This window comes from Podarcis liolepis (assembly GCF_965112155.1).
Source record: "Podarcis liolepis genome assembly, chromosome: 4".
Taxonomy (NCBI): Eukaryota; Metazoa; Chordata; class Lepidosauria; order Squamata; family Lacertidae; genus Podarcis; species Podarcis liolepis.
In genome coordinates, this window is record NC_139558.1 from 73,019,077 (window position 1) to 73,042,055 (window position 22,979).

Here is a 22,979-nt window from a genome sequence, read left to right on the forward strand (position 1 = left end):
CCCGTCTCCCTCTAGGTGCCAAGTGAATATCCCTTGGATCAGGCTCCGATCCTCTAGTACAGTCTTTAACAACCTTGGGTCCCCAGATGATGTTGGACTACCACTCTCATTATCCATTATTGCTGCCCCTGCTGGCTATGGGAGTGGTAGTCTAATAGCATATGGGACCCAAGGTTGGGAAATGCTTCTCTGGTTACTGTATTTTACGCACCATAACACTCACTTTTTTCCTCCTAGAAAGTAAGGGGAAATGTCTGTGCGTGTTATGGAGCGAATGCCTACGGATGGCGGGGGGATCTGCTGCAGTCGTGAGCAGAGGATCCATGGTTCCCCTTCCTTCCCTCCTCCGTGGCTCGCTTTGAAACAGCAAAGAGGGAGAAGAGCCGCTGAGTGAGGAGGAGAGAGAGACAGAGAGCCTTCTTGCTTTAAAGGAGCAAAGCGGGAGAGGAGAGGAGCCGCTTACACGAGTGTAAGCGGCTCCTGTCCGGTTGGCTCCTTTAAAGCAAGCAGGCTCTCTCTCTCTCTCTCCTCCCTACTCGCTAAATAACAGCAAAGATTTTTCAAGCAGGCTCTCTGTGTCTCTCTCTCTCCTCCCCACTCGCTAAATAACAGCAAAGTTTTTCACAAGCAGGCTCTCTGTGTCTCTCTCTCTCTCTCTCTCCTCCCCACTCCTCTTATAAGAGCGTTCTCCTATTTCCCTATGGGCTTGCTTCGCAAGACGAAAATGTCTTGTGTTTTTTGCAAGTTTGTTTCCTTTTTCTTAACACCGTTAATACAGTTGCGACTTGACTTCGAGGAGCAACTCATAGAACGCGGTGTGGTAGCCTTTTTTGAGGTTTTTGGTGATTTTTGAAGCTTTTCCAAAACTTTTCCGACACCGTGCTTCGCAAGACGAAAAATTCGCTAGACGGAAAAACTCGCGGAACGAATTAATTTCGTCTTGCGAGGCACCGCTGTACATCCACTGTTTCGTTTAGAATATTTTTTTTTCTAAAAACTATGTGCGTGTTATGGTTGGGAGCGTGTTATAGAGCGAAAAATATGGTAGGTACTGATGTACTAGTTGAAAACAAGTGCTTTAAGTCATTAGCAACTTCTTTTTCAGAACTGATGTTGATTTTTCTTCAGCTGAAGTGCATTTTGGCATCAGCTGTTACTAAACCAGTATCAGTTCTCTACTATCATATTGGTGCGATTACAATTCCAGCTTGTCAGCAGACAAGCAGCTATTATGCATTCCATGCTACTAAACTTTGAAAAGCTTCCTGGCTGGAAACCAACCTCGGACAAAAGCACTATAACCCTGGGCCAGTTCTGTAGTAGAGAACAGTGTGGTCTCACTGACATTGAAGCACCATGATGCAGTATATAATAGTGCAGTGTGTATCTGTGTCTGTGTCTATACATACAGAGAGATATGTGTACTTCCACCCACACCTAATTATAGGGTAGTCATATGTAAGCTACTTTAAGTCCCACTGAATTCGATGGAACTTACGCTAGGGATTGCAGCCTTAGAGTTAAGATTGCTCATAGCATATAGGTCTGGATGTGGGCCCCAGCAGATGTTGCCCAAACTGCAAAAAGTGTTGTAGGCAATGCAGGAATTACGGAAGCAGAGTCATAGCTACATACATACATACATACATACATACGTACATACACCATTTTATTTGTATGCTGCCTTTCCATAGTATAAACCATGCTCAAGGTGGCTTACAGCATAAACAACATTACATAATTGCAAGCCTAACAAAAGTAGTCATAAACAGTAAATAAAACATCAAAGAGTACACAACCAAATTGAATAATTTCCACATAAATTGCAAGATCTAAAATATAGATACAAAAATTGATAACAGCAACAACCCTCCCGCAAACAAAACCCCCTAAACTATACCCCAGCCCAAGATTCTGTTCAGCAGCCCAAGCTTTTGTAGCTGGAGTCAGTCAGGGCCTTCCCTCCCAGGCCTGGTGGGGAAAGGTCTGCAGGACTTACAGCTAAGACTTTTGGCCACACAACAGCAATAAACAAACAACCTGCTCAAATTGTTTCTCATATAAGTTGCACCTTTTGGGGGTCCATACTTCAGTATACCTTTACATTTTCCATAGGGTATCTAGTATTTTAGAGAAAGTTGTGAAAGCTGGCCAGAACAATCACATTAATTAGCATATTAAAGAATGAAGCTGTTGTTTGAGACATGGACATTCGGAGATCTTTGTGCATCCAGCATCTCAGAAATACTTTCTTCATAATGAATTTCTAAGACCAGATAAACAGGGACACAAGATTTCTGAATAATGCCTATTAGGAAGCTGAGAGAAAAATGGCATATGGTAATTAAAGGACACCAATAAAGCTGCAAATTTTTCTTCAATTGGAAAAAACCACACATTCTTTTAACATCCACATGTAACTGCTAAGCTTTAACTTATGGTGTTTGATAAAGGGACTTGTATATCCATAACAATACTGGTGATTGCTAAGGAGGAAAGTTCAGCTTTCAGAATGCACCTCTAACCCAGGCATTGTCCTTGGATTATTTTTAGTCTCTGGTTTTAGAATGGGCTTTTCTCTTGTCATATCAAGCTTTATTTCCTTTATATTAATGCAGCTGTTCCCCTTTATTTCAGAGGCAATCTGGATAAAGCCATTGAAATGTTCAATAAAGCTATTAACCTAGCCAAATCTGAGATGGAAATGGCTCACCTCTACTCACTCTGTGATGCTGCCTATGCCCAGACAGAAGTTGCAAAGAAATATGGATTGAAACCACCAACATTGTAAAGAAAGAATTGGAGGGAAATGACCTTTTTAAAAGTAAAGCTGCCCCCTTCGACCTAGTCCTAAAGACACTGTTGCAGTGTGTTGAATGGTGGAAGTTAATCTGGGATGGTTTTTGGGGGGTTGGTTTTTTTTGGGTTTTTTTGGTCCATGGTGTTGTAATTATCTGTTAAATGTTTAGGTGTTGCTGGAGTGGCTGTCCATCAGAGTAAGCAGTTTGTTCCCCCTGCAGCAAATAATTGTTAGAGGGAGGTTAAAAGAGTTGCAAGGGGATCAAATATTATTTTGGCCATGCAAATAAAAACCGTTTTGACTCATGTTTTGAGGGTGGATGTTGTGAATGACTGGCTCTATCTGCAGGATGTTTTACTACTGCTTATTATGTTGATTTTAAAAATTAATAGTGCTGTGTAATTTTTTATATGCAATGAATCCCTCTGGCTTGATTTTATTTTTGCAAAGAACACATTATTTGCAAAGTTGTTGAATAGTAGGGATTTTTAAGGCAATTGTGGGTGAAGCTTAAATCATTTCAACATAGTTATCATGTGCAGTTTTCTTTATTCCCGTTTACAGTTTCTGCTTCATTTAATAGAACAGTGGCAGCTATACAGAAACTGAAGTTCTCAATCTGCTGTTCTAGTGCATGGTTTAGAGAACTACTTCAAAGATCTTTTGCAATTTACTAACTACCATTTATCAGTAGCCCTGTGTCCCCCAAATCAACTTTTCCTTTCCCTTGTCTTAATTTTGAAAGTCACTAGAAAAAGCCTATTTGTCAAAACGTTTTTCAGGAGAGCAAAATTGTCTCTGCTAAGGACACTGCCAACACTGGTCTTGGATTCGTCAGGTTAGTATGCGTGCTAGAATTATTGTAGAAATAAGTATCAGACCTTGTTGGGGTGAAGTTTAGTTGAAAGGGTCCAACTGAACTGGAAACAGTAACTTAGGCTTCAAAAGATGCTTTTGGGCTTATGCTATGGCACAAAGCATCCATCTGCATTTTTGTTACTTTTTCAGCTCTATTTTAAGAGCTGTTTCTATTCGAGTACTTAGCAAATTGCACATACTGGGTTGGATCCACACTTTGCTGCCATCAGTAGAAACTTCTCCTGAATGGGGTTTTGCCCAGAGGATTCTACTGTTGGTGAATTTCCTTCTCCTCCGGTACCACATTCCACACTTCAAGAGAATTATGAGTCCCTTTAGAAGAGTGGGAGATGATGCTAGAGGCTGTGGGGAGAGGAGGCAATCTGCAACAGTTGCCTCCCTGCACAGGTGAGATCTCTATTGGATTGAAAACCTCCTGGGAAGTCTGGATTCAATCCACTGTTCTCAGTTGCCCTACTGTTCCTAGGAGCTACTGAAGTGAACCCATAACTGTAACAGTACTATTTCAGATTTACAAAATTCATTGTATAGCACAGATGTGTTAAGATTGTATTCTGAGGTCAGTTAATTTTAGACTGCTTCCTAAGCCACACATTGTGAAAACGAGTTACACTACATTTTGCTGAAGAGTTCATTCTGTTAATGTAATAAATGAAGAAAATTGACAAGATTCGGTGATAATTTTAATCTTTCCATTATGTTCAGTTTAGAAAGTCAGCTGCTTATAAAAAAAAAAAGAGGAAGGAGACGAAGCATTTTTGAGTTCTTGAGTATTGAAGTATCCCTCTCATCTGTAATTGTATCATGTTTTTCAAAAGGGTTTTTATTTGCGTGGCTCGTATGTACACTGACACTTCTGTCTCTGGAAAACAATTAAGAATTAAGCATGTGCTGTCTGATACTAGCATTCCAAATCATCACAGATTGTTTCCTGTTTTCAGATATTTGAAACTGCACTGAGAATTACATTTGTTTGTTATTTTTTTGTAAATGACTTACACTTGTAAAGTCACCAAATAAATATTACATTCAAATATCTCTTATACATGTAAGATTTAGGGTATTGGTTTTAAAATTGCTTCCTAGGAAAATCAGCATACAAAAAAAGACAATCATGTTATGTGAATGTGCTGCTAACTTCTCTGCACGGAATAGTGAAACTTCGAATAACCATGTTTTATTTCCCCATTTTTTTTGCTGGTGCAATGGGGTGTGACTTTTTTAAAAAGGAACCTTATTGCTATAGAATTTACATTTTAAAAATGGGTAACTTACCTAACAAGACAATTTATCCTAAGGGGCATGGAATCAGCCTAGCTTTTTAAATGGGCCTGCCTACCAGAGCTCACCATTCGGCCCAGCCACACACCCCTGCTGTACTTGAAGTCAGGTGTGGGGCTGGACTGAAAAAGTGCTTGTAGGCACTGCTGATCAGCTGACCAGTAGTGCCTGCAAAGCCACAGGGCTCTGCAAAATAGTGCTTTGAAAGGGGCTACTGAAGATCTGACAATAGGCTGTTTAAAGGATGTGGGCTGCAATCCTAACCCTGCTAACCTGAATTCAGTAGGACTTCTAAGTAGATTTGGTTAGGATTGTGCTGTTAAGTTGCAAGAGCAGCTTAGAAAAGTGGTTGAAAACTAGACTCCATCAAAAGTCACAGAGGATCTGGACAAGTAGGTCTCTGATTCCACCATGATAAACAAAACAAATATGACCAATACACATCAGCAAATGTTTTTACTATTTATGGCAGGAAACCATACCCATACTGAATGTTGATCAATCAGTCTGTATAAACAAATGTAATGATGGTATAGAACTGTCTGGTCTTGCTAACTTGGGAAGGGCTAGGTGAACACACAATCTTCTTTATGTGAAAAAGTATATACAACATGCTTTTAAGCAACATGGGTCTGAATTGTTTTGTACAGCATGTAGATATCCGAAATCTGCTCCAGGATCATGGTTATCCATGGGCATTGTCTGAAGGCTCTTAATGGAAGCTAAGCTACTCTGGGTCTTGTCAATGCCCTGATGGGACACAATTTGAGAACACCATGTATGCAATCTTCAGTTTCATAGTGGAATAAATTATAACGAACAAGTTGTCTATTTTGTTGGAAATATAGGACTCTTAATGAATGAAAGCCTTACATGTAACATGATACAGTAACGTATAAAAATGTAAAGGTAAAGGCACTTTTGGACTTTCCTGGGATCAGTATTTTCAGATTAGGCATATTTTGATTTGTATTGCTAAGGAAATTCAGCTTCCTGAAGAAGGAAGACTATTTAAAAAACGATTTCTCACCCCCCCCCCCAAAAAAATGTTACAAGAAAGTTCTAGGAAATATTTTTTTTATTAATGAAATATTAACAGGTTTCAGAAGCACAGCAGGCCATAGCCATAAAAATTTTAGACAACTGGAAGTGAATTTGGGGGAATATACCTAACACAACTATTTTTGGTGATTCTATTTAAATTGTAAATACGCGCGCGCACATGAATATAATAGCTGAGAGTTCGAAATAACAAGCTGCTTTCCCACGTACAACTGGTGGTGTCCTTTGATTACTTGGGTATTTAACCAGATAACAAATGACAGGGTGCCCATCCCTGGTGCTCACAGTTGATCTCTATCAAAGTAGCATTGCTGAGAACTGGAAAATGGCTGCTCAGTTTTCATTGAAGGACTGGCTTTTCAGAACTGGATATTGCAACTATGTACACACTCCAGTTTTATCCAAGAGAGCAAACGAAAGACAAGCTGATGAACTTGTTGAAAACTAGGGCATAGTGGAATTCATTATCAGGCTTACTTCAGTCATTACATCTTGGTAACAAGATTACTGTAGTTTCTCTTATTTAGCTAGAGAATAAGAATTAATGCTGTCAGCAAAAAAAGAAGAAAGATTAGGCATTATACCAGCTGTCAAGTTGGTATTTGAGCCATCAGCCTATTGTTTGGTCCATGCTACAGTGTGGAAATACAAACATTCCAAAATTTAAATGTGTGATCTAGCCAAAGGTAAGAAGCATTTAATTGGCAAATTTAAATAAATTCTTGACTATCTCCCATTGAGATCAATTGCAATTTAATAGGCCTTATTTTAGCTGAATCGTAACTTGTGTGTAACCTATAACAGCATTAGGTGAGGCTGGCTTTCAGGTAAGTGGGTACAGGATTATAGCCTTAATTTCTGTAAGGCCCCTCTCCCCTATGAGAATCTAATTTTATTAGCCCTATAAAACAGATTTTTCTGTTCTCCAGATGGGATTAAAATCTGTACTATACATACTGAGGGGTTTTTGCTTTTTTGGCAGGTATAGAGAATGAGCAAGAAGAGGGGGATGCTAGAAAAGAACTAAAAGAGCTATTTGGAAAACAGCAGCTAGTATGACAGCTATTAGATCCCAAGTGGGGCTCCTGGGGTGGTACTATATGTGCTTGTGCACAGTGGGCAGTTTACATTGTGGCTTTAAACGAAGGAGTCATATACTGAATACATGGTGTGTGTTTTTAAAAAATAAATTTCATTTCACTGTATGTGCCTTTTTGCTTTTTAAAAATGTAACAAACTTGGTATTCCATCAGAAAGAAAAGCAGTTATTGGTTGTGGCAGCAGTAATTCCACATTTATACTATTGGGCTGAGCACTTACAAACTTAAAGTATTTAAAACCTGTAAGTGTTTTATTAATGGAATCAAAATTCCTGTTTTGGTGGGTTATGAGCCAGTGATCACTATTAAGAGTAGCATTCTCTGTTCATCTTTGCTTTCACTCACTCTATGAATTTGCCTGTGGTCCCAGCTGTACTAATCATTCTGACTGTCCAGATATTTTGCAGGATTGAAAGACTAGTAGATTTATTGTCCTTTATGTAGGTAAAATTTCCAACAGGTGTAGATTGTGGCAGATTTTTGTGACTTGCTGTTTGATGATGAGCAATGAACAGTGCACGGTGTCAGCAAACTTGGCCACAAATACCAACTGAACGTCAGAATGCAGATAATCTCTATATATGTTCTGAATACATCATTGTTAAAACAGCCTAGGAAGTACCTATCCCTTGAAAAACTATGTTAATTCAATTCTTCATTGAGAGGCAAGAGACAATGTAGTTCATTACTTTAGGATTTGCAATGGAATGTTATCCACGTAAGTTGTAATTTTATTTATATTTTAAGAGTTGCACCCCCACCTTCAAAGGTTCCCAGGACAGCTTTGGACTGTGTCATCACAACCACAAGGGTCAAGGACACCTTCACAGGAAGATGTCTTATTTCAAAATCAGCCTACTGGTCTATCTAGCTCAGTAGCTGACACTAACTAGGGACCTTCTGTTTACAAAACATGTGCTTTATGACTTGACTACAGCACCCCTCCCTCCAGGAAAAGCCCCTGCCCCAAGGATGACTTATTCTAATAATTGGTTTTGGTTCTATAAATACACCCCCAAGCAAACAACACAGTATATGTCAGTGTCTTTTTGTTGCTGAAGCACTAGAAAATGAATGTTAGATGCAGCAGAGGCATGTAATCCTTGTGGCTTTGGTAGTTAACCACAGATCTTACAAACTCTTATATTTGGGAGATTTGCACAATTCAAAGCCACATTCCAGCCAGGCAAAAATATTTGAGTAGGCCATGACCTGGGGAGAAAGACATGGAAGGTTGCTTCTAGGCTCCAGACCTGAGGTTCCCCAACCTAACATTTGTATGAACAAACAAGTGTTGTACTTAAATAAACCTGTTATCTCATGGAAGAAGCAACTCAGCGCTCCACCACTAGTTACTCCTGGCACAGTTAGTTTTCTTGAACTGATGGACAATGCAGCCTAAACCAGGTAACGTCCCCTTTAACATAAATAAAGGAGTAATGCCCTTGGACTGGAGTGGGATAGAGCGCTGAACCTGCCGTGACACGAAACAACAGAATTCAGCTAACTGAGGGAATTGGAGAAGAGATTCATAGGGAGGGGAAAACTTTCAAGGACAGCTCAGAGCCTTGCTTTTCACTGAATGATGGTACAGCTTTTGCAAAATACTGTAAGGTCAGAATACATTGTCCCAAGTGTTGCTGCTAATAATCATAATAAGACCCCGCCCATCTGGCTGGGTTTCCCCAGCTACTCTAGACAGCTCCCAGCAGAATAGTTAAAACACGATAAAACATCAAACATTAAAAACTTCCCTGAAGATGTCTTCTAAAAGCTGTGCAATTTTTTTTATTACCTTGACATCTGATGGGAAGGCGTTCCACAGGGTGGGCATCACTACCGAGAAGGCCCTCTGCCTGGTTCCCTGTAACCACTTTTCACAGTGAGAGAACCAGCAGAAGACCCTCGGAGCTGGACCTCGGTGTCCAGGCTGAACAATGAGGGTAGAGACAGTACTTCAGGTATACAGGACTGAGGCACTTTATCAAAGCATAATAGTCAATCTTACCATTGCGCGTGCTCTCTCTCTATATGCATGCGCGCTTGATCTCTAAGGCACTGCTATGGTGATACACATATATTTCAATGCATTGTGAAGTGGCTTAAGCAAGTGCCCTAATATAAAAAACTCAAATGAACCCCTCTCATTCAAAGCTTACCACTAGATTTTATATAGAATTTTTAATTTATAAATTGGCTTTCTTATCCTTACTAGATTTTTATCCGAAGGGCACTTCATTTTTTCTACATCATTTGACTAAAGATTTCGGAAAAGAAAGGTGATTTTTCTGTACTGGTCCAAGTCGCTATACATCACACAAATTTCGATTCTACACCATAAAGATCAGACCGCTTCTGAGAAAGAATGGGGATTTGCTGTCGAACTTCTGCAAGCCTCTTTAGGTCTGTAAACAGAAATAAGAAGGCCCATATTACCACCAATTCTCTGTCACTGCTCCCCACACTGCCCTGAAGCCACTATAATTTAGCATTTTTCCAGTGTTATCAACAAAAAACTGCCCCACAACCCAGTTATTGCAGTATTTTTAGTACCCCAATGACATTTATCAGTGTAAGTTTGGGGAGATTTTGGATCACAGAAAAAAATTGTGTTTGTTCTAGATGAAGTGTGCTTGACAAAACTAATACACCCACAGCCAGAAAGAACTTATCCAGAGGAGGTAGAATTGTTTTGTACAGGGAACAATTGTCCCTGCATATTGAGCAAGCAACACAATTTCTGTTCCTTAACTAAGCAATGTTTTTTATTTTCAATTACAATAACAAAAACTACCTTTTAAAGTAAAATTGCTATGAAAATATTGTATACCATCTGGAAAATACAGTATGTCAACTCAAAACTAAGGTTAAGCTTAGTATATCTCACCCCAATGATAAACCTGCATGACAATGTCCTTGGTCCCCAAATTAGATTCTATGGTTTGTGCCAACCTATTGACACCCTATCAGTGGCGTAGCGTGGGGGGGTGCAGGGGGGCCCGGCCGCACCATCTGGGGGTTGGGTTAGGGGGCGCAAATCCACGGGTTAGGGGGCGCAAATCCACGGGTTAGGGGCGCAAATCCACGGGTTAGGGGGCACAAATTACTTGCCTTGCCCCGGGTGCTGACAACCCACGCTACGCCACTGCACCCTATGCCCCCCATGTTTCCTGACCTTTCCCTGACCATTTTTTGATGGAAAAAGTCGAGTATTTTAGTATTCCAATGGTAACGTTCAATGCATTTCTTATGTGCTTTATTCCCTGGGTGGTTCCCCCCCCCCTTTCAGAAGGAAAACAGTAAGTGGCAACTGGCTGAAATTTGGAGATGTTGTGCGGGTGACAATGTCCTAGATTAGAAGGACTACCCTATATGTCTACTTATAAGTAAACTGCACAATGAAAAGTGTGCCTGGGTAAGTTTTTATCCCAGAAAACAAGATGAAAGTTAAATCCTTCATTTTCACATGCAAAATCAGTCACATCTTAGCTTGGCAGATCCAGTGGTAAATTTTAATTTACCATTGCATGAAAAACATGCAAAGTTATTGAGCCTGCTTTGCGCTCTCACTCATAAATATCCTTGGGGGGGGGGTGGTTGTTTATTCCTATTTTATAGTCAAGGAACTGAATCGTGTCACTCTGTCCCAGTTTAATGCTACAGAAGAAGCCCATGCCATGGGAGGACAAAAAACACTACTGCGGACTCACCTATATCTGCATAGATAACAGTTTCCTCAGTGCCAGCTTTGGCTATGACCTCCCCCCTGAAAAAGAAAACAGAGCCATGATAGAAGCTCTCTGGGAGGAAACGGTCAACAGAGCTGTGGTCTTTACCTTATTACAGGTTAATTAACATATTTTAAAACTTTTTTTTGCTTGTTTTGTATTTTATTTAAAATAAACACATTACAGTCATACCTCTTGTTACGTTTGCTTCATGATACGTTTTTTCAGGTTGCGTCCTGCGGCGACCCGGAAGTACCAGAAAGGGTTACTTCTAGGTTTCGCCGCTCGCGCATGCACAGACACACAAAATGACGTCACATGCATGCACAGAAGCAGCAAATTGTGACCCACGCGTGCGAGACATGGGTTGCATTCCTTTCAGGTTGCAAATGGGGCTCCGGAACGGATCCTGTTCGCAACCAGAGGTACCAGTGTACATGCACCCCTTAAGAGCCACAGACTTCCTAAACCAAGGCCTTCAACTTCCATTTACTACTTCAACCCTCCGAGCTCAAAGGTGGAATGGGAAAGAGTTTCAAGGACAGGCTGATAGGAAATGGAAGTTCCTGACTCAGCCGTTTGATTCCCATCCAAACTAGATGCGAACAAGAAAAGAAGTAGGGCAAAGAATTCTGAAGCAGTAAGCTTTCAAGGTAATCCAGGTTTTGATCACCACCACAGGACTTCGGATCTAACGGTCCAAATGGACTTTTGAAAACGTATCACGTTCAATGTTTCTCTCACGTATCCTTTCCTATTGGCCTTCCTAACATTTGCTGTTTTGAAGTTTTACTAAAATATTATAGAATATTATAGTACAAAATAGATTCTTAGCAAGGCTTTATCTGAATGAATTGGTCTGGCATTGTGCCACAAATTCAAAAACTTTGAACTAGAAACTGAGTCAGAAAACATGACATGCAATGGTACTGAATGCAAGACATGTTCAGAGTACACCCCATTTTCCTACCTACCATGGATTTACCACAGTGCTGTGTCCCCAGGCTACATAAGATGCCTTCTCATCCCTGGCAGGAGATGCCGTTGCCACATAGACTTGGTTATCGACAGCTCTGCATGAAAAGGAATAAAAGGCTTTAGTATGAATCTTTGTGCACTGGAGAAAATGCAGCAGATGAATGGATCAAGCTTGAAGTTCTATTTTGCTATGCATGCATTCATCATCCATATAACTGCTTCAGTGTAAGCAAGTACTGTATTGTTTTTAATTTAGTGAGGGAATCTCTACATTGCTTTCCTATTTAAAAAGAACAGCACCTTCAGCAATGTAACGAGTGTCACTATTGAGCTATTTTTTGGATGTGCACTTGGGAGAAGGGATAATTTGCTGGCTCTCACCGTCCTCTTTGGAGCAGTTCCCAGTGGGCTGGCCCCGTTGTCAAGTTAAAAGCCCCTGGATACACCAAGAGCTGGCAACCTGGTTCAAAAGGAAGGAGATGGTGGCTGAGTTGCACTTATATTATTGTGAGAGAAAGGCATAGTCATGGAAAAGCAGCAGCAATCTCACCACGATGTTTTTTTGAGACATTTCTCTTCCTTTGCTCAAGTCTTCTGGGTTATGCTTTGCTCTCCTCTGCCGCCACTGGACATTCTGTTTAGCATATTTTTGTGTAACGAAAACGTATACACCGCTCAAGTGAGGTTTCATTACAAAGTGGTTTACAGAAGCAAGAAAACAAAGCATTGACCTTATCAGTACAAGACAGTTAAACCCAGGTATTTTAAAACACCCAAAACTAATTAAAATCAACAATAATCTAAAAACTGATGAAAACACATGTATCATCCACATGTTTGGATGGGCTTGCCTAAACAAAGATGCTTTAAGCAGGCACTGGGAAGAGCAGAGCGAAGATACCTTCTCGATATCAATAGGCAGGGAACTCCAAAGTGTAGATATAAGGGGAATTGGGGGTTGCTCGTGTGTAAGTTGCCCCCACTCTCGGTGAGGTTGCCTGGATAAACCTTTCCCTGGCTGGACAGTCCTCATTCCGCGTCTGTCTCAGTCACTGGCAGAATCCGTCAGTGGGCGTTTCCTGAACTTCTTCCAACATAAAAGTTCCTTGACGGATAGTCTCCACCTAGCCTCCCTGCGCGGAAGTCTTCTGCGCAGGGTGGATGTGGGCAGTGGAGGACCAATGCTCTCCCCGCTGGTCTCTGGCGAAGAGTCCTGGAGCCATCCCTCCGAAGCCCACCTCTGCCTGCCTTTCTCCCTGGTGTAACACTGATTTCCTTCCCCGGTCACTGAGTCCCCTCTTTTCCTGCTGGGACCTTCTCCGGCATCGCTCGGGAGCCCTTCCTCCACTCCTGATTGCGATGGCAGTTCCCTGACAGTAGATGATGCCACACCAAAAGACTGATTTCTTACAAATGTGGCACCTGTAATTATTGTGTAGATTGAAGTGGCATATAAAGGGTAAGGCGATCCCACAAGTTTCAGAAAATGCAACTTGCTCCAAGCCCACAAGATAGGCCAGGTTAGAATACAGTGGTGCCTCGCAAGACGAAATTAATTTGTTCTGCAAGTCTCTTCGTCTTGCGGTTTTTTCGTCTTGCGATGCACGGTTTCCCATAGGAATGCATTGAAAATCAATTAATGCGTTCCTAGGGAAACCGCCTTCAGACCAGGTCCGGGGACAGTCTGTCCCCGGACCTCTTCTGAAGGCTGGGGGGGGGGGGGACAAGGGCTTTTCTTCCCACCCCCAGCATTTTAAAAAACCCTGGGACAGTGGAGGACTTCTCCGCTGTCCGGGGAGATCTTAAAATGCTGGCGGGCGGCATTTTAAAATCGCCCCGGACAGCGGAGGACTTCTCCGCTGTCCGGGGCGATTTAAAAGCCCCTGGGAAGGCAGGCAGGGGGGACAAAGACTTTCGCCCCCTGCCCGCCTTCAGAAGGTGTTCCCGCCCCCCGCCCCGCTTCGGAACAGCGTTCCGAAGTGGGGCGGCTGGGGCAGGTGTCCCCGCCCCCCGCCCCACTTCGGAACAGCTTTCCGAAGTGGGGCGGCTGGGGCAGGTGTCCCCGCCCCCCGCCCCACTTCGGAACAGCTTTCCGAAGTGGGGCGGCTGGGGCAGGTGTCCCCGCCCCCCCTCCCCACTTCGGAACAGCTTTCCGAAGTGGGGCGGCTGGGGCAGGTGTCCCCGCCCCCCCTCCCCACTTCGGAACAGCTTTCCGAAGTGGGGCGGCTGGGGCAGGTGTCCCCGCCCCCCCGCCCCGCTTCGGAACAGCTTTCCGAAGTGGGGCGGCTGGGGCAGGTGTCCCCGCCCCCCTCCCCGCTTCGGAACAGCTTTCCGAAGTGGGGCGGCTGGGGCAGGTGTCCCCGCCCCCCCCGCCCCGCTTCGGAACAGCTTTCTGAAGTGGGGCGGCTGGGGCAGGTGTCCCCGCCCCCCCTCCCCGCTTCGGAACAGCTTTCCGAAGTGGGGCGGCTGGGGCAGGTGTCCCCGCCCCCCCGCCCCGCTTCGGAACAGCTTTCCGAAGTGGGGCGGCTGGGGCAGGTGTCCCCGCCCCCCGCCCCGCTTCGGAACAGCTTTCCGAAGTGGGGCGGCTGGGGCAGGTGTCCCCGCCCCCCCGCCCCGCTTCGGAACAGCTTTCCGAAGTGGGGCGGCTGGGGCAGGTGTCCCCGCCCCCCCTCGGAACAGCGTTTTAAAATGCTGGGGGTCGGGAGCGAAGCGCTGCCGACCCCCAGCATTTTAAAATCTCCCCGTGTCCCGGGAAGATTTTAAAATGCTGGGGGTCGGGCTGCCGACCCCCAGCATTTTAAAACCTTCCCGGGACACGGGGAGATTTTAAAATGCTGGGGGTCGGGAGCGAAGCGCTGCCGACCCCCAGCATTTTAAAATCTCCCCGTGTCCCGGGAAGATTTTAAAATGCTGGGGGTCGGGCTGCCGACCCCCAGCATTTTAAAACCTTCCCGGGACACGGGGAGATTTTAAAATGCTGGGGGTCGGCAGCTAACGCTTCGCTCCCGACCCCCAGCATTTTAAAACCTCCCCGGGACACGGGGAGATTTTAAAATGCTGGGGGTCGGCAGCTAACGCTTCGCTCCCGACCCCCAGCATTTTAAAATCTCCCCTGGACAGAGACTTCTCTGCTGTCCCTTGGAGATTTTAAAATGCTGGGGGTTGGCAGCGAACGTTTCGCTCCCGCCCGCCAGCATTTTAAGATCGCCCGGGGCAGGCGGGGGGGAAGGCAGGCGGGGGGGGAGCAAAGACTTTTGCCCCCCGCCGGCCTTCAGAAGAGGTCCAAGCCCATAGGGAAATTCGTCTTGCGAAGCACCTCCAAAACAGAAAACCCTTTCGTCTTGCGGGTTTTCCGTCTTGCGAGGCATTCGTCTTGCGGGGTACCACTGTACCTAATAAATATCAGCTGTGTTGGAAATGTTCTCTGTATGAAGTTTATCACTGAAGTCACTGTCCAGAGATCCTTTCAGCAGCTATGGCTAGTCAGTGCCCAAATCAGTCTGGGGCCTTTTGGAAGAGCTACCTTGATGGCAGAAAGTGAGGAGGAATTAAAGAACCTTTTAATGTGAGTGAAAGAGGAGGGTGAAAAATATGGTCTGAAGCTCAACATAAAAATAACTAAGATCATGGCCACTGGTTCCATCCTGGCAAAAAGAAGGGGAAGAAATGGAGGCAGTGAGAGATTTTACTTTCTTGGGTTCCATGATCACTGCAGATGGTGACAGCAGTCACGAAATTAAAAGACGCCTGCTTCTTGGGAGAAAAGCAATGACAAACCTAGACAGCATCTTAAAAAGCAGAGATATCACCTTGCCGACAAAGGTCCGTATAGTTAAAGCTATGGTTTTCCCAGTAGTGATGTATGGAAGTGAGAGCTGGACCATAAAGAAGGCTGATCGCCGAAGAACTGATGCTTTTGAATTGTGGTGCTGGAGGAGACTCTTGAGAGTCCCATGGACTGCAAGAAGATCAAACCTATCCATTCTGAAGGAAATCAGCCCTGAGTGCTCACTGGAAGGACAGATCCTGAAGCTGAGGCTCCAATACTTTGGTCACCTCATAAGAAGAGAAGACTCCCTGGAAAAGACCCTGATGTTGGGAAAGATTGAGGGCACAAGGAGAAGGGGACGACAGAGGATGAGATGGATAGACAGTGTTCTCGAAGTTATCAACATGAGTTTGACCAAACTGCGGGAGGCAGTGGAAGACAAGTGCCTGGCGTGCTCTGCTCCATGGGGTCACGAAAAGTCAGACATGACTAAATGACTAAACAACAACAACAACAACGCCACTCAACCAAGCCCCCTGCTGGCAGTAGAGTAGCAACTACAGGTACCATACTGAGTGTCTCATTGAAATTGACAGAAAGTGAAGAGAAAACATGAGTTTTCATTAGACAGGCGAACACTAACAGACTGATAAGAAGGTGTCCTCTTTGTTCAACGTCAATTATACAACTTTTAGTTGTTGCACCTTAATGGGGAACCTCCCTAACTAGACAAATAAATGCTTGCCTTTTGGGACAAGGAGATTCCCATAAAATCAATTATGAATACGCCAAATTGTAGCTTGGATGCAAGCACATTCTCCTTGCTAGTGTATGGAACTTTAGGATATGAAATTGGGTGTTTTACAAGGAATCATCGTACCCTTCTCCCCCACCACAAATTCATTCAAATCAGCAGGATGTCCTCACCTTTCTGTGTGTAGATTTGAGCAAGCTCAGCAAAGCGGAGGTCGTAACAGATCCCAAGACCTATCTTGCAATAAGCTGTTCCAAAACATTAAAAACATGCCAGATATGTCACTGCCTTGGGAAGTCCAAGCAGAAAGCTCAGTCTATAAATGCTTACCTCTCTCGTTCTCTCTCTCTCTCTCTCTCTCTCTCTCTCACGCACACTTAATACTTCCTTATTAAAAATATGGCTGAGAAGATCCCATACACAATGAAAAGACAAACTCTCAGTCTGCATACAGAAGCTAACAGCACATCCATTTCTTGACCACACATGAGCCACAATATATCCTGAAGTGAACTGCTATTCACTAGAATGAAGACGCTTTACTTACGTGTATCAATCACAGATAACGTGGCACCGGGACTAAGCGTTTCTGATTCCTGAAACCGGATTTTCCCGGGGACATTAATGTCAAACAAATGAATCTGTTTTCAAAATAAAAAAGGTGTGTTGCTTGCAAATTATTCCACATTAATTGTGCACTCTCTATATGCCCTCTATCCATTCATATATATTTATATATATCACATATATATATCACAAAAGGCAATTCTACGCTCTGCATATATCTTCTAAATAACTTCTAATTAACTTGTAGTGCTCTCATTTGAGAAATGTATACAAGGGAATCCCCACCTTCGCAGAGGTTGCATTCCAGGCCGCTGTGTTCATCACCAGGACAAGCGCAAGTAGGGGAGGGAATTCCCCCACCCCCTTTGGGTGCCATTTTCAACATGTGTGTCAGCAGCAGCATGAATACTGAATGCGTGCAAGTGGGGAAGACGCCTTACTGGGCTGGATCCAGATTTGCTTTTCTGCCCACAGCAATGTTTAGCCCAAAGATAAACTACTGCAATTTAACCTGCAACTTATGGAACTACGGTGAGAATGCCAGCGTGGTGCAGCAATTAATGTGCCATCTTAGATGTAAGAAACCTAGATCTAAATGTGTTGTGACTCCATTCTAATCTTGGCAGAAAGTGCAGGATGCAAATGTAACAAAGTATTCTTCAATGCCACCAAGTATTCTTAAATACATGGCCACCAGGCTTCTCTCAGGTGCTGGATGAATTTTAAAAAGTTATACCAAACAAGCCACAATATATGTATATATTTAAAATGAGTCATAGCTGAATCAGAAACCTGCAGGTACTGTAGCACGTGGAAGCAAAGCATGTTTTGTTTTAACCATAATGTATGCATTATACAAATAATAGTGGGTTTCCTTTACATCGAAACATGGCAATATCTATCATATTTTACCTTTCGGTACTTGGTTATCATAGCACCATCTGGACCAAAGCCAGTGCATGTATTATACAGCTTCCCAGCATCCTCTTCTGGAATAGATCCTTTTATTAAAGAGAAGAAAATTTTTATGACTTAGGCAAATATTCAAACACAATGCTTGTTCTAATCTTACACCTGTATTTAGGACAAGCAAAACTGTAACACTCATCACAATCGCCAATATGGCAATTTACCTCCAATCAGATAAACGCCACACTCCTTTGCAATTTCCGAGAGCTTCTGTGTGGACTCGCCAGGAATTTTCTCCGCATAGTCTGGAAAATATTTTGTGCCATAGGGAGAATTGAAGCATTCCTAAAATTGAAAGCAAAGTGAAACAGACATCTGTGTAGCATATTCAGAATGCAAGCCCTACGTACACTTGCCTGAGAGCAAGTTCCACTGAACTGAGTGGGGCCTACTTCTGAGTAAATATGCCTATGACGGCCCTCTCAAAGTCTGAGCAGATTTTTAAAGTAATCTGTAGAAATGTGGCTCTACAAACTACTTCTTCTTGACAAAGCCGAAACATGGATGAACTTCCAATACTGGAATTGTTTACAGAATAAAACATAGCTCTGAATTTCTATGCAAGCACACACAATGTATCTTTAAACGTGAGATGCAGTCCTCTTACATTTGACTTGCTTACGTCAGGCAGCTCCTTTGGAAAATGCTTAGGCTTCATGATGGGTCAAGCTACAGGAGGATTTGGGGAATGGGTGGGGGCTGAGCAAAGGCAGTGTCAAAGGCTTCATGGTGGGTTAAATGAGGATTTGAAGTTAAGTAAGAGAGGTGCTAAGGGACGCGGGTGGCGCTGTGGGTTAAACCACAGAGCCTACTAGGACTTGCCGATCAGAAGGTCGGCGGTTCGAATCCCCGTGACGGGGTGAGCTCCCATTGCTCGTTCCCTGCTCCTGCCAACCTAGCAGTTCGAAAGCACATCAAAGTGCAAGTAGATAAATAGGTACCACTCCGGCGGGAACGTAAACGGCATATCCGTGCGCTGCTCTGGTTCGCCAGAAGCGGCTAAGTCATGCTGGCCACATGACCCGGAAGCTGTACGCCGGCTCCCTCGGCCAATAAAGTGAGATGAGCGCCGCAACCCCAGAGTCGGTCACAACTGGACCTAATGGTCAGGGGTCCCTTTACCTTTAAGAGAGGTGCTATCGCACAAGTGTTCTGACAGGTAGTTTCAAGAATACAGGGCAGCAAAGGAGAAATGGTGGAGTCTTTTGCATGACCAGAAGACCTTTGGATGTTGGTGGGAGTAGAGAAATAAAGATCACAGGCCAGGATATAATAACTAAGATATATGTTATGGCAAGGCCACAGAAGCAGGCAGAGGTGTAGTGGTCCTAATCATAATATTATTGAATAGTCTTAGAAGATTGTATAATCTTAGAATGGGGTATGGCTGTGACTATCACGAAGAGACCATGCACATCTGAATTTGCCTCGACACTACTGGAAGTTGGTAAAGAGAGTCTGTGCTGGGTCTGGGAGTCAGTGTACTGTGTACTGTGGGCCCCAACAAAAGACATAGCGATAACAATGCCAGATTCACCACAGAACCTGGGCCACGGTCTACTTCCTCAGAGAAATCAGAAGGATGCATTACAGTGGTATCTTGGGTTACAAACACCTCAGGTTACAGACTCCACTAACCTGGAAGTAGTACCTCAGGTTAAGAACTTTGCCCCAGGATGAGAACGGAAATTGTGCAGCAGCGGAAGGCCCCATTAGCTAAAGTGCTACCTCAGATTAAGAACAGTTTCAGGTTAAGAACGGACCTCCGGAACGAATTAAGTACTTAACCCGAGGCACCACTGTATTTGGATTAAATCTGAAACAAGAGCTGCCTTCGCTCTCACCAGGCAGATACGGTCATAGCTACCTCCATAATCTGATGTATCTAGGCCCAAGTTAATCAAGTTTCTTTACCTCCTCACTTTGCTTCCTGGCTCACTGAGGAGCCAATGACTGTGGAATAAAGTCTATTTAAAGCTGCTACGCAAAGGGAGAAATTGGTGAACACAGATATTCCGCATTCTTCAAGATTTATAAAATGCTTGGCACATTCAAACATGATAATTTCACAAGTAATGTATATGTCATCACTTTAAGTGGCTCAGGAAGAGAACAGCAAAGACCATTTTGAACATCCGTTGTTTACACTACAGCTAATATGGGAATATTTATTTGACATCGGAATATCCATTAGCAGGACAGGAAACATCCTACACTTTAAACGTTCTGGCTGGTTTATCAAGAACTTTGCACTGTTGGGGCTGCATACAAGGCAGCAGAAGGTTAATGACCAACTCAGAAGGTTAATGGCCAACTGAGGCAAGAGAACTCTGTGGGCAAAGAGGATCAACCCAACAGGAAAGGAACCATTGCCCCAATTAAGATTGCTGCTGCACAAAGCCAGAAAATGTTGTTTTCAAAAAAGCACATTTAGTGTAATCACTTGTGTGTCAAAGGTAGTAAAGCAAAATAATAATAATAATAATAATAATTTATTTATACCCCGCCCATCTGGCTGGGCTTCCCTAGCCACTCTGGACGGCTTCCAACAAAATATAAAAGTACCATAATGCATCATACATGGAAGAATAAAACAAAACAAAGGTGAGATATAAACGTAATAAATAAATAAATATCGTAATAAATAAAAATCAGTGTCTTCACTTATGTCTCTTCACCACCAGCTATAGATCTATTACAATTATATTATTGCTCAATTTAAAATCACCTTTCTCTCCTCTGTGGAATTACAGGCTACTGTTACACATTTTAGAAATGGTTTTTAATCTTGTATTTGGCATTTCAGAAAGTTTTTTATATTTTGCCATTGTGGGAAATCTGTTGAAGGCAGGCTACAAATAACCTAAAAACAAAACCAAACCCAGAAATGCAAACAATACAGTTTTAGCTGTCATATCCAAAATGCACAGAACTAAGAACAACTTACACTTACAACGTTATTTCAAACCCCGCTGAAGGAAACTCGCAGTACCAGGGAGGAAGACTGAAACTCTGTGAATAACAAACAGTAAACAAGTCTGAAGGTTTTGTAGGAAACAGGGAAAGTACTCACTGGGAGAACCACAAGTTTTGCTCCTTGTTGTGCTGCAGACCTCACAAGACCACAGGCTCGGTTCAGGTTCTCAGTTTTGGCAGCAGACACGTGAAGCTGGATGAGAGCGATACGGAAATCTAACAAGCAAGAAGGCAGATAATGAACTAGTGGGAAAGACCCCAGAAAACACTCCTAAATTTATAATTTAAACCCCCCCCCAAATTAATATTGTACCTGCAGTGCTCCAAATGCTAGACAACCTGCTAGATAATTCATGGATTATGACAGAAATTCTGACAAGGATGTGATGCTTGGGGGGGGGGGTGGAGTCGAGATGGATAAAAAATGCAAGTAAAAGCCATTCTGTAGACAGGGCTGATATTGGCAGGGGCCAAGCCACTGCAGTTGCCCTCTCCAATGGTTTGACTTTACCCCCCCCCCATGGCACTCTTCCATTGTCTCTCAAGACAGACAGATGCCAACAACATTTCAAACTGTTGTGACCTTAAGATGGTTAGGTAATACAGTGGTACCTCGGGTTAAGTACTTAATTCGTTCCAGGGGTCCGTTCTTAACCTGAAACTGTACTTAACCTGAAGCACCACTTTAGCTAATGGGGCCTCCTGCTGCTGCCGCACCACCAGAGCACGATTTCTGTTCTCATCCTGAAGCAAAGTTCTTAACCCGAGGTACTATTTCTGGGTTAGCAGAGTCTGTAGCCTGAAGCGAATGTAACCTGAAGCGTATGTAACCCGAGGTACCACTGTACATTAATAATGATGATAATTATGATGTCTCTCATGTGGGCAAGTTAGAGAGCAGCCTTTTATTTCTGCACAGCCCCAGAGCTTTCCAAATTTACCAGAAGTCAAAGAAACTCCAAAACAGAGTCCTTTAAACTTACTGGAAAATTGCCAACAAAACTTGCACAGTAGCAGAAATGTTTGCCTCCCTCTAGTTAAAGGGGAAAGGGAAGCGGTAACAAGGGTCAATTTAATTTTAAATCTTTTGTGGGGTAAGCATGCGTAGCACAAACTTCGCAGGCACCTAGAGAGATTTCTAACAGCACAATCCTCTGTATATTTATGGAGAAGACAGTCTAACTGTGTGGGCTTATTCTCTAGCAGTGTTAAGGATGGCAATGTGAGGCTATGGACCCCTAAACTGGGGAAATTGCAATAAACTCAGGCTTACTAGTAGACAGAAATATAAAGGATGAAACTGTAAAGTGTGACACAGTTATTCTTGCCATTCGTTTTAGGACAACCATCCCAGGTCACACCAGAATCCCTTGAAACCCTGTTCTGGTTTCAAACCATAGGTCCACTGGTTTAGAATGGAATTTCTTCACTGGCATGGCTAAATATTCAAAACGTGTATTCCCTCCTAATTCCTGCAGAAAGGAGAGCAAGTATTTCACGGGGCGGGGGTGGGGTGGGGTGGATAAATCAGCCTTGGATAAGAATCCACTAAGGAGATGACAGACTTGGGCTTGCAATCCCCTTGCCCCACGGAACTCATTGAGACTTACTTCGCAGTAGCCTGGCATAGGATTTCAGGCACTTTTATTATAACTACGCTGAAAATCGCCCCGAAATGCCACGTATAACATCTACTGGGGGTGGGGTGGGGAGGCTGAGCGGTCTCCTACAAAAAAAAAAACCCCATAGCAGCGATTATGGATAGAATGAGCATCTCAGGGTGCAGTTCCAAATGCACGCTTCCTTCTGAACAGAGACGTGCACAAGCTAGATCAGTGCAAAGCAGCAGGAAAGCGAAACCTTATTTTCCTAGGGAACTCCCCCTGCTCTCCCACTAGCAAAGCGGGTGTGTGTCCCCCTGTTTAACTGCCAGCCCAGATCATTTTGCATTTTGCACCGGAAATTAAGAGCCCCTAACGAAGCCCAACGGTTCCCCCCGGCAGGAAAGTCACTCACTGGCCATGACGCCTTTCGCCAGCTGCATAACCGCGAAGGCTCCTCCGCGCCCCAGCAAATGCACATTCTCCAAGGGGGGCGGGCTTGGAGCACAGCCCAT

At 43.6% G+C, this 22,979-nt stretch overlaps 2 protein-coding genes across 10 annotated transcripts in view; one reads left to right on the forward strand and one right to left on the reverse strand.

Moving 5' to 3' along the window:
- The window catches only part of TOMM70 (translocase of outer mitochondrial membrane 70), a gene marked incomplete at its 5' end in the record, with an annotated part of 73,771 nt that extends 66,544 nt beyond the window's left edge, over positions 1-7,227 (forward strand). For 7 of the 8 annotated variants that reach the window (XM_083500786.1, XM_083500785.1, XM_083500784.1 and 4 more), the window contains one exon: positions 2,638-2,855. In XM_083500786.1, the coding sequence (XP_083356912.1) occupies positions 2,638-2,791 (154 nt within the window). In that variant the 3' untranslated portion in view covers positions 2,792-2,855. Of the gene's footprint in view, positions 1-2,637; positions 2,856-7,012 lie in introns of those variants that run through there. The other variant, XR_014525511.1, reaches the window with a different exon arrangement.
- NIT2 (nitrilase family member 2) lies at positions 1,645-22,979 on the reverse strand (the record flags this gene model as incomplete). Of its 2 annotated transcripts, none has more annotated exons than XM_083500809.1 (10): positions 1,645-9,527; positions 10,833-10,888; positions 11,825-11,923; positions 12,210-12,288; positions 16,525-16,599; positions 16,899-16,992; positions 17,831-17,919; positions 18,052-18,172; positions 20,961-21,079; positions 22,880-22,979. In XM_083500809.1, 10 exons carry the CDS (start codon positions 22,977-22,979, stop codon positions 9,436-9,438), a joined length of 924 nt encoding a protein of 307 aa, XP_083356935.1. In that variant the 3' UTR covers positions 1,645-9,435. The 2 variants fall into 2 exon arrangements, with proteins under 2 accessions (XP_083356935.1, XP_083356936.1); XM_083500810.1 differs by lacking the exon at positions 22,880-22,979 and adding an exon at positions 21,200-21,233 and having other exon boundaries at positions 7,812-9,527; positions 20,961-21,106.